The 12,695-nt window shown below is 40.0% G+C and overlaps 1 protein-coding gene across 1 annotated transcript; it reads left to right on the forward strand.

Moving 5' to 3' along the window:
- Positions 1–9,877: 9,877 nt before the first annotated feature.
- Positions 9,878–10,846, forward strand: LOC143400320 (olfactory receptor 7A17-like). The gene has a single exon (XM_076857601.2). It carries the CDS (start codon positions 9,878–9,880, stop codon positions 10,844–10,846), a length of 969 nt encoding a protein of 322 aa, XP_076713716.2.
- Positions 10,847–12,695: the final 1,849 nt, after the last annotated feature.

The raw sequence follows: 12,695 nt of genomic DNA on the forward strand, positions 1-12,695 counted from the left end.
AGTCACCTGTGAGTTCAAGGCTCCAAGTTTTGGAGCTGAAAACCATTATTCTTTAACCAGACTGTATAATAAAATGTTGATCAATTTAGTGTAATCTCCATTGCTTTGGAATCAATTTCCCTATATAATTAAAATAACTGTTATACTAGGTTTTCTGTTCTTTGTGGTCTCTCAAATTGGTTTTCATTGGTCACTTCCAACTTTCCCAAACCTATTCCCACCCTTCAGTTGAAGGCATTTGGAAATTCCCACTCATATCATATCATGGGACAACATGACCTTGAGGAATAATTTTCTCCCTTTTTTTTAGTTACACATGACAGCAGAATCCATTTTGATATAATTAAACCAACATGGAATACATATTATTCTAGTTAGGATCCCATTCTTGGGGATGGATGTTAGTGGGATTCTTTTTCTTTTTCCTTCTTTTCTCTTTTTCAACTAGTGCTGGGAATGGAACCCAGGCCTCATGCACACCAGGCAAGCACTCACCATCACTGAGCAAGGTCCCCAGCCCTTAAGAATAAATTAGTTTCAAATAACAGCACAACACATAGTTTTTCTTGTCTTTTTCTAAAGAAATGCCCGTGAGTCTTATGACATCAGTGAAACACTCCTCTTAGAAACGAGAGCCATTCACACCCTCCATTGTATAACATGAACACTAAGACCTCAGCTTCTCACTGTGCTCACGTCATTCTTTTCTGTTCCTTCTTTCTTCCTTCTTTTCCTTTTTCTTCCTTCCTCTCTTCCTTTTCCCCTGCAGCCCAAGGCCTTGTGCAGGCTAAACATATGCTCCACTGGGAGCTGCGTCCTGGCTCCCATCCCTGTTTCCCACATCATGACCTTCACTGGTCTTCCTGGGACGTCAACACACCAGGCTGCTCTCTAACTGGTCACTGCGTGGTGTTCCCTCTTTAGGATCATGTTCTCTGTTCAGCTCCGCACACTCTCTACCATCTGGAAAAAAATTATTCAATGTGTTTCCAAGTCGTCTATGTGGAGGACAAATTGAACAAACAGATTGATTCAGTATGGCCTGAGTGTCAGGAAATACCTTAAATATGTTAAAGCATAATCTTAAATCAGGTAAATTTTATTGCCATGGAAAATATTACTTGGCATGTTCTGGCTCCACTCATTGAAGAGTGGAAGGTTTTCTCCCATGTGTGGGAGGGTTTACGCATTGGGTTTCTGGAGGGGTTGATGGACTTTACGTTGTTTCATTGAATTATCTTCCTGTTGCTACTTAGAATCCTCTAACACTGTCTACAAGTACCACTCTTCCTGTGGCTCCAAGAGGCTTCCCATTTTCTAAGTTTTACCATGATCACTCTGGGGGCCATGAATGTATGGTATCATCCCATATCATCCCCTTTACCCTCAGGAATCAATTTGACCTTGATGATCTTTTGCAAAAGAGAGCCCGACCTTCAGCCCAGTCATGCGATTCAGAGTCAACTGTATTCCCACTCAAAGGAATATGTCCTCCTCTTCTCTTAATCAGCTGGAACCTTATTGGAGTCACTTTTTAATACAGTGGTTATAAACCAACTTGCATAACAGATTAATTTTGAATGATGTTGTTAAGTGTCAGAACAACAGTCAAAGTCAAAAGTAGCAAGTCCTTTTTTCCCTTGGATCATGGCATTAGGTAACTATTTCTATGTTAAAGTCATCCTAAAGCTGAATGGTTTAAAATAACACCATGCTCTGGCTGTGGTTGTGGCTCAGTGGTAGACCACTCATCTGGCATCTGTGAGGTCCTGGGTTTGATCCTAAGCACCACATAAAAATAAATAAATAAAATAAAGGCATTGTGTCCAACTGCACCTTAAAAAATATTTTAAAAAAATAAACACCATGCTCATCAAGTGGAAGCACAGATTGGAGGATGGAGGGTGGAGCATGGAGGGTGGAGGGTAGTGGGTAGATGCTGAAGGGTGAGGATGGAGGGCCCCCCTGAGCTCGGCTGGTCCTGTGAGTCTGTACTCTGCTATGAAATCTGCATTATGTTTCCATAGCTCACTTGTGATGTTGAGGGCAAATATAGTGCAGGTCTGTATTGAAATCATTGATGGTCAGTGAACTCCATTTTTACATGTAGGATTAATCTCCTAGTTTACAAGGAAAAAAAATAATTCATTAATGTGAACTAATTTAATATAATTTTACTGTTCCTATAGCTTTATGTGACCCTTTGCTTTCATCCCAGTTAGAAAAGACAGTCACACGCTCATTAAATGTGATTAGCCTTATGTGCCCTACATTGTATCCTGAGAAATACATTGCTGTTTTTTTTCTTTTAGCTAATTTATTAGAGAATAAATGACATATAATCATCTATACAGTGTTAAATTTTCTGAGTTACAAGATCTCCACAACAATGAAGAATATGCACAGCATGATTCCATTTGTGTGCAATTCAAGAAAGTGCCCAATAAGGTTTAATTTCTTGCTACATGATTGTTAAAATCTGATATACTTGATCCATCCTGTGGCTAGAACTGGAGGTCATTGTGTTAAGTAAAATAAGCCAGGCACAGAAAGACAAGTACTATAGGATCTCACTCAAATGAATAGAATCTACAAAAGTTGGTCTCAGAAGCACAGAGAAAATGATGGTTCCCAGAGACTGAGAAGAGTAAACGGGTATCAGGAGTGGGGAAAGGTTGGCCAATGAGTACTAAGTTATAGTTGGATAGGAGAAAGGAGTTCTCGTGTTCTATTGCATAGTAGAACATTATTATAAAGATAATGTGATATCTTCTCAAAATAAAAAATACAAAGGGCCAAGCAATATGTGAAAAACAGTTCAACTTCCCTAGCAATTAGGGAAATGCACACCAAAACTACATTGAGGTTTCATCTCCAGTCAAAATGGCAATTATCAAGAAAAAATAAAAGCTGGTGAGGGTGTGGGGGAAAATGTACACTCATACTGCGTTGGTGAGATTGCAACTTAGTACAATCAATCTGTAAATCAGTATGGCAATTCCTCAAAAGACTAGGAATGGAAACTCCATATGACCTAGTTCTCCATGATATTATCCCAAAGAACTAAAATCAGCATACTAAAGTATTATAGGTACACAATGTTCACAGCAACGTAATTAACAATAACCTAGTACCAGGAACCTGTCAACAGACTAGTAGATAAAGAAAACATGCTATATATACATGATGGGGCTTTAGTCCGCAATGAAGAGGAATGAAATCATGACACTTTTTGGCAAATGGATGGGACTGGAGAACATCATGCTGAGGGAAATAAGCCAGATGCAGACAGTCAAGGGACAATTGTTCTCTCTCGTATGCAGAATTTAGAGCAAAATAAGGAGGAAAAAGGAGGGGTGCTGCTATAGTTTATATTTTAAGTGTCCTTTGAAAGCTCACATACTAAACAAAGCAAAAAAAATTAGAGGAGAAATGTTTAGGTTGTGAGATCCTTAGCCTAATGCCTAACTAGGGATTAATGGGCAGTAACTGTAGGCAGGTAGGATGTGACTGGAGGGTGAGTCACCACCCTCCTTCAAGGTGTATATTTTGTCCCTGGTGAGGAAGACACTCTCTGCTTCCTGATTGTCATGTCCTGAGTTGCTTTCTTCCCTCCCACCCTTTCACCATGATGCTCTGCCTCTCCTCAGGCCCAGAGTTCATGGAGTCAACCATCTATGGACTGAGACCAATGAAATCATGAGCTCCCAGTGAACTTTTCCTCCTCTAAAATTGTTCTTGTCAGGTCTTTTGGTTATAGCTGCAAAATGACTAATTGAAACAGGTGATTTCATTATAATAGAAAGAAGATCTGTGGACTGTGGGTGGAGGAGGAAGGTGCAATGGGAAAGGAGAGGAAGGGTGGAATGGAATTGACCAAGTTACACTATGAATGTTTATGAATATGTCACAGTGAATCTCACCTTTATGCATACCAACAAAGCATCAATTTTAAAAACAATAAATAAATAGAAAGTAGACCAGTAGAGTATGGTAAGGAGAAGGAGGGGAGGGAAAGAAAAATAGTGGAGACTGAAGTAGAGAAAATAAACTTCCATTTATGTATAATTATGTCAAAATGAATCCAATATCATGTATAACATGTACTAAAAAAGATATTAAAAAGAAATTAATGTGGAGAAATTACTAATGGCACCACATATAACGAATCATAAGAAAGTTATGATCAATAATTATTTGCCCACAAACTGGAAAATTAAAAAAATAATAATAAATCCCTAGATGCATATAATTTCCCATTGCTGAATCAGAAAGAAATAGAAAACAAATATGCCTTATAAAGGTTGAGAAGAGAAGTCTCCTAAAGAAGAAAAGCTCAGAACCCAATATCTTTACTGCTAACTCCTAGCAAACATTTGAAGAACTAATAGCAAGTCTGCTCAGACTTTTACGAAAAATTGAAGACACAGGAACTCCTCCAAACTCATTTTACGTGGCCATCATCATTCTGACACCAAAACCAGATAAAGACACAGAAAACTATAGGGCGATGTCCCTGGTGAATGTACATGTGAAAATCCTCAATAAAATACCAGCGAACAAAATCCAAGAGTACATCAAAAAGATTCTACCACACAATCGTGTGAGATTTATCCCAGGGATTTGAGGATGGTTCAACATATGCAAATCAACAAATGTGAAAATCACCTCAACAAAATGAAGAACAAAACTACCTCATCAACTCAATGGATGCAAAAAAGAGCATTGGATAAATCTCAACATCCCTTTGTAGTAAAAATTCTCAACCAATTTGTATAGAAGGAACATTCCTCAACAGAATGAAAGCTATGTATTACAGAGCTAAGCTGACATCATGCCGATTGGGCAGAAGTTGAAAACTTTTCCTCTAGGACCTGAAACAAGAGAAGAATATCTCCTCCAACTACTCACTCATCCTAGTACAAAAAGTTCCAGCCAGAGCAAGTAGAAAACAGAAGTAATCAGGGCATCCTGAATTGGAAAAGAGGAAGTCAAATTACCCATTTGCAATGATATTTTTTAGAGTTTATTTTTAGCTGACACAAAGATCTATATGTATGGGGTGTAGGGAAAATTTATGTGCAGTGATCAAATGAGGGTTGCTAGCACTTCCTTCTCCTTAAACATTTATACTTTCCTTGTGTGTCAAGCCAAAATATCTATTAAGCACCTTTGTTCAAGGCAGGGAGTGCCTGCCCTTGTGCAATTTCTATTCTGTTATGGACTGAATGTGTCTGTCTCCTCTAAAATTCTTACATGGAAGTCCTAACTCCCAATGAGATCACTTAACCATTCTAAGCCCCAACTGCACGATTGTAGAATAAGGTTCTTAATAGCATGAACACAAAGAATGGCCTGTAATAAAAATTGAAATGAATTTTGTAAGTCACTAATCTTAGGACAATGTGCATAAAACAATCTAAAGATATCTCTTTGAATTACCAAATGCTGAATAAATACATGACCAAATGACAGATTTGACTCATGTTATAAACATGATATTTTTGCTTGTTTTGGAGGGAGATATCACAAAGCTAAGGATTGCAGAAGTCATGGGTTTGTGTTTAGGGATCACAGTTCACTCCCTAGTTGAAGAGAGGAGTAAGAAAGTGAATAGAGATATCAGGCCTGGTAGTCCCCATACGTGTCACAGGGGTTTAGGGACCCAGGTTACCGAGTCAAGAGAGCATCATCCAAATTAGACCTTAGAGAAAATGTCAAGTCAGGGCTGAAATTGGTGTTAGGAGTCTAGCTCTCTGGGAGGCAGAAGAGTTCGAGGAGAATCATAACAAAGCCTGATTCCCCTGAGATACAATTTGTTTGTCTTGAGAACACAGAATCAGCAAGAAAATTCCCACAGGGAAATAATGTGCTCAGGGTTGGAACAAGAGAGAAATGTGCCTAATGAGCAGACACACAGAGCTGTAAATATCACCCCTTCCTTTGTCCCTTGGCGTGTGTGACCTTGTTCTGGATGGGAGGTGGCTGTTTGTCTTGGAGTCCTGTATTGGGCTCTGGGACTGCTGCTTGAACCCTCCCTGCTGCCTTGTCCATCCACATGGCTTCGGGCTCCATGGCCAACCATGCAGGGAGGAATTTGAATTTCCACACAGTTAGTGACAAATTCCATTGAGAAAACACATCCAGGTGAGTCTTGGTTCCCAGAAGGTGCTGCAGGAAGATGCTGAGAGACTGGACGCCAAGAACGTTTACCTAAGTTTGCTGAGAGCCAGCCCAGCCCAGCACTGAGAGGCTGGGTGATTGCTTACTAGTTTGTCTGATTAACTGGTTGATATATTTATTCACCATGCAAAACAGAGAAGTGAGCCCTGAACTCAGCAGGTGACAGACCCAGAAGCCGTGTTAGAAGGAGGGTTAAGTGGACTGAAGTGGTTTTTAGTGTAAGAACAGCATGTGCCAAAGGACCTTTGCAGTTAATTAGGTGGAAAAGAAGGAGCATGCACTACCTGTAGAGGGAGAGTGCAGCGAAGGCACTTTTATCTCTGTGAGGGGGCATCAGTTTGATTGGCATATTATTATCACCTGCCCGTTTTTACAGTTGCCAGAATTTCATGGAATTTTCCTGTTTAGTGTTGTTCTTTTGACTTGGAGAGTGATGTATTTCAGTCATAATCATTTTTAAATTTTATTTAGTGACAAATTCCTATCATCTATTTCTGAGTTTCTTGACTTGTACAAGATGATTTTAAACTTTACATATAGTGTTCTTGGTGTCCCTCTAAACTGTGCTCTTTAATTTCATACTGTGGTCTTCAATTCCTCTGAATTTTTGTAAGGTTTGTGGGGTAATGGACCAACCACTTTTTCTTCCAGCTAAATAGTCATTTATGCCAACTTTCATTCAACTAGTCAAGCTTTCCCAACAAAATTGAAATATAATCTAATCCTGTGCTGAATGTTCTTATACACAGAGGCAGGATTCCTTGTTCATTCAACAAAGAGCAACTGAATATCTGTACATGCCTCAATATTCAGGGAATATTATTTTTATTCTCTTATGTTTAGCTCTTCACCAATATAACTTTACGTCTATCATGACAGCATTAAAATGTTGGTTTTATAGATCTTCTTTCCCTTGATGGTGCACTCAAATTTGTTTAATTCAGTTGTTTTCAAAACCACTAAATTTAACCTGACATGCATTTTATTTCACAACTCCACCTCTTCTTTCATTTTGTGGAAGATAATGCAGACATATCTGCATACAGCTATAAAAAGAAAGAGGTGAACCAAGCCGGTAAGTCTCATTTCAACCTTGCATCCAAATGTCCAGACAGAGTTCAGTGTGGTCAATGTGTGTGTTACAGAATGCCCTCAGCATGACACAAAGGCAGGATTGGACTCTGTGCCAAAGGACAGACTCCTTGTAGTGTGTGTGTGTGTGTGTGTGTGGAGGGGGGGGTTATAGACTGTCATCTGGGGCAGCCTTGGTCAGGTGAAGGTCACTACCAGGACTAGGTGGGCCCACTGGATTTGCTCAGAGTTCAAAACTGAAAGCCAAGGTATAATCCAGAAAAGATTCCACATAAGAAAATGGAATGGAGGGGCGCTTCTGCCTCATGGGCTACTGTCCAACTGGAGTCGTTCTGGGTCTAGTTTATTCACAGATGGACAAATACCAATTGGTTTTCACTGTGAGATCTAAAGAGTTGATCTCATAGAAGGAGAAAATAGAATCATCATTTCCAGAGATTGGGGACAGGAAAGATACAAAAATGGGGAGTCTGAACAGCCAGGAGAAATAAATTTGGCAATTTTATCACATAGTTAACAATGACACATTGTATATCTCCAAACAGCTACAAGAGAGGGTTTTGAATAATCTAAGCACAATGAAATTGCAAGTATTTGAGGTGGTGGATATACACATGGCCCTGAATTGATTGTTACAGGATGTGTACATATATTGGAACTTCACGTTTTACCCCACAAACTTCTGTAATTATTATGTGTCAATGAAAGATGAAATGAAATGCAAATACCCCAATTAGTCAACTCAATATCTAATGGCACAGGAAAACATGTCATCTACTATTTCATACAAAAACTGCATATTTGTTGTTTTTCATGCATTTCTTTTCTGTTATTTGACCAGATTTTCTGTATTTTCTCCTTTCTCTCTTCTTGCTATGCTGGGATTGAACCCAGCTGTCACGCAGGTGAATCAAGTGCTCCACCACTGAGCTTCTTCTGCTGCCTGATGTGTTTTTGTCCTGTTTTGGTATTTCTCTATGAAGCAAGTCAAAGATCCCCACGCAGGAGACCCTTATCATAATTAAGCAGAAACCCCCACCATATTTGTGATATGTAAGTTCCTCTTCTTTTCAGAAAGCTTCTTACACAGGATGTCAGGGAAAACTTCTGAGGACATTGTGCTTAATAATTTCCTCTTTTTGTAAATACCAGGTTTGCAGAAAAAATAAAACTTGTGGAACCTCTGATCTAGAGGATGGAACAAAAGCACTTGTCATTCAAAATGTCCAAGACTTGGAATAAAGTTCAAAGAAATTCCAAAATCTTTGTCCAGAGAATGTTTTAGGCAAGAGCCCTCTAGGACTATGGCAGTCAATAAACCTGCTTCCTGAAAATTCCTTGGGTGACCATGTACTCCTTCCTGCCAATCTGTCCTATGTGGACATCTGCTTAATCTCCACCATCATCCCAAAGATGTTGGTGAACCTCCAGACACAGATCAAGTCATTACCTATGAAGGCTGCATCATACAGATTTATATGTTTTTTACTTTATTTGTACTGTTGGACAACTTTCTCTGACCCACATCATCTAAACACAGAGTAGAAAATAGCTCTAGCAAAAGGAAGCTCAAATAGGTCACGTTCCAGGGATATTCACAAGATGGGACTCTGGGTACCTTTTGCACATCTATGTGAAAAAAAGATGATTTGATATCAACAGCTTAAACAAGGCCCATTCCTTTCTAATGATGTGACTGGGAGTGAGAAGAACAAAGTATATTGTGTGTTTAAAGCAAGGTGGTATGTGTGTGTGTGTGTGTGTGTGTGTGTGTGTGTGTGTATGTGTGTGTGTGTGTGTGTTGATGTGTGTTTGTCCTTAGGGCTCAGAAGAGGTTTGACCAAGAGGGACCTGGGCTCAGTATTATTGCAAGGGGCAGATGAGTTAAACCACAAAACAACATCTGAGTCTCCTGCTGTCCTGAACCTCAACAGCACCGAGGCCCCTCTGTTCTTCATTATTCTCTGACACCCACTCACATCCCTCTCCCTCTTGCTCATCCTGCTCATCACACTGGGCCGCTGACCCTGAACATCGGAATCAAGCACCTCCCCCGGGACCTTCGCCTGTGTACCCCTCTTGCCAGGCACACATTTCTGCACACTGTCTTCCTCGGGGTTTCTTTGCAAGTGTCGCTTCTTGTCTTGCCTGAAACTCCAGGACAAAATAATGCTCCCTCTCTACTTTCTCCTTCAAACATGCTTTTGATTTTCCCTGATAGTAACTATTAATGCATGACACGTCACACGAGGGTTTCCTTTCCCTATTTACCTTTGCTTTCCTTGGCTTGTTTTGTTTCTCCCTTTTTAGATTTAAGAACAATTCTTTTTTCAGCACTGATCATTCACTGTCGGAACAGTGCCGGCAATGTGATCATCACTACATTTTATTTCTCAAATGCACCAAAGAAATTCAAATCCATAACCTCTTGGGGGAAAAGCTGAGAGTCAGACAATTGTTCCAGTTCAGAGAGGACAAGGGTCCTGTGAAGGAAATTTACATCTTGCCTATAGAACATGAAGGACAGCATTTCTTCCAGGTTAGAATTGCATAATTGTGTCATGTCCATTTTTTTTCTTTTCTTATTAGTTTCATCAACCAAATGGGCCCAGAGAATGACACACAGCTTTCAGAATTCCTTCTTCTGGGATTTTCAGAGGACCCAGAACTGCAGCCCCTCGTCTTTGGCCTTTTCCTGTCCATGTACCTAGTCACTGTGCTGGGGAACCTGCTCATCATCCTGGCCACCATCTCAGACTCCCACCTGCACACGCCCATGTACTTCTTCCTCTCCAACCTGTCCTTTGTGGACATCTGCTTCACCTCCACCATCATCCCCAAGATGCTGGTGAACATCCAGACACAGAGCAAGGCCATTACCTATGCAGGTTGCATCACTCAGATTTATTTTTTTACATTATTTGTAGTGTTGGACAACTTCCTCCTGGCCGTGATGGCCTATGACCGGTATGTGGCCATCTGTCACCCCCTGAACTACACAGTTATCATGAACCCCCATCTCTGTGGCTTGCTGGTGCTGGCATCCTGGACCACAAGTGCCCTGAATTCCTTATTACAAAGCTTGATGGTGTTGCGGTTGTCCTTTTGTTCAAACTTGGAAATCCCCCACTTTTTCTGTGAAATTATCCAAGTGGTCCACCTTGCCTGCTCCGACACCTTTCTTAATGACCTGGTGATGTACCTGGCAGCTGTGCTGCTGGCCGGCTGTGCCTTTGCTGGCATCCTTTACTCCTACTCCAAGATAGTGTCCTCCATCCGTGCAATGTCATCAGCTCAGGGCAAGTACAGAGCCTTCTCCACCTGTGCATCTCACCTCTCCGTGGTCTCCTTATTCTATGGCACAGGCCTGGGTGTGTATCTTATCTCTACTGTCACACAAAACTCACACTCCAATGCAGCAGCATCCGTGATGTACAGTGTGGTCACCCCCATGTTGAACCCCTTCATCTACAGTCTGAGGAATAAAGACATCAAGAGCGCTCTGATGAGACTCATTGAAAGGGCGACAATAAAAGGGACATTTGGCCCAGGGCTGGACAAATGCCCGTAGTTGAAGGTCAAAGACTCAGAGCCAGTAATTGTGATTCTTTGATCAAATTATAGAAGTAGAATTCATCCTTTCTATTTGGCTGTGGAAATTTATGCTCTTTAACTTTTTTACAAGTAAATTTAGTTAATTTCCTCTATGCAACATAAATAAATTTCTTATGATGTGTTGTCTCTCCCTAGTAGCCTAGATATTTCCCTTTGTCATTTTTCTACTTCTCAAAATTTCCCATGATATCATTATAAATATTTATATTTTTGTATGTCATGGGTTAACCTGTATTTCTTAAGAATAGTGTCTTCACAAGTGGCATACATCATACCAAGATTTTTTTTAGTTTTAATTTTAGATAGTCATGAGTTTTATTTACTCCATCAGGAAAACACACTTGGCAACTAAGGAAGGCTATTTCTGAAATTTATGGAAATGTCTGTTATTTGTTTGATGACCACTGCTTTAACTTCCCTTTTAAGGAATATAGATTTTAACATCCTAGCAGGTTTTAGAAATGGCCATTGGGTTTTGTTCTTCCTATAGGATGATGGTTTGTTTTTACCTCACTGTCCACAGTGTCAACAATCTTCACTGGTAAAAATTAATTATCAAGGTCTGACTCTAGTGAGATTCTATGGGTAAAGACAAATCTGAACAAATAAGTTGAATCAATGTAGACTTAAAGTCAGAGATGAATGCAATGAAGCAAATTTCAAGTCATGCACTGTATTAATCTGTGAAAGATTTCTTTTGCAAGCTGTACATTGACTCACTGATGCTTGAAAGATTGGCATTTCTGTGGAAAAAGATTTGTTCATTGGAAGGAGAGGCAGGTGGCATCTTTTATGGGTTTTTTTTTTTTTTTGGTACTGGGGTTTGAACCCAGGGGCACTTAATGACTGAATCATATCCCCATTATATCCCCAGCCCTTTTTAATTTTTATCTTGAGACAGGATCTCACTAGGTTTCTGATGTTGGTCTCAAACCTGCAATCCTCCTGCCTCAGCCTCCTGAGTCACTGGGAATGCAGACGTATACCTCCATGCCCAACTATCTTTTATGTTTTATTATTAATTTACCTATTTCTTCTTGAACATTTTCGATACTGCCTACAAATGTGACTTTTTCCATTGCACCAAGTTGAATATTTCACTTTTCTAAATTTTATCACAACCATTAAAAGGTGAGATAAAGAACAATATCATCCATTATCAACCTTCTTTATGCTCAGTATTTTCTTTAGTCTTCATGATCACAGAGTGGCTCACAAAAGTGCCCCAGTTCCTGCCCAGTCGTGTAAATCAGGACCCCACATTTTTCCACACACACCTACTGGTTGTTCTGCAGGGGATCTCAGTGTACTCACTTTTTAAAAAATATTTTTTAATTGTAGGTAGACACAATACCTTTATTTCATTTATTTATTTTTATATGGTATGGGGGATCGAACCCAGTGCCTCACACATGCCAGACAAGTGTGCTTGCTACCACTATGCCACAACCCCGCCCCAGTGTAATCTCTTTTTAATACAGTTATCTGAAGTAAACTTGGAAGGCAGAGCAGTTGTGAATGCTGTCTTCACATACCAGAAGCAATGCCAGAGCAAGTAGCAGAAGACATTACCATGGGTTGCTTCTGTTTGATCATGTTATGGTTTCAGTTAGCTACCACGACAGATCCACCCCTCCTAAAACCAAGTGCTTCAATACAATGCCATCTTGATTGAATGGAGCCACATGCTGGAGAAAACCCCTAAAGGCTGACAATGATTTGGACCAACAGGGACCTGTATTCATTACTAATGGGATTGCAAAACATTATGACCGATGTAGAATGTTGTTTGGTTTGGTAGTGCA

This window comes from Callospermophilus lateralis, chromosome 1, assembly GCF_048772815.1.
Source record: "Callospermophilus lateralis isolate mCalLat2 chromosome 1, mCalLat2.hap1, whole genome shotgun sequence".
NCBI classification, from domain to species: Eukaryota; Metazoa; Chordata; class Mammalia; order Rodentia; family Sciuridae; genus Callospermophilus; species Callospermophilus lateralis.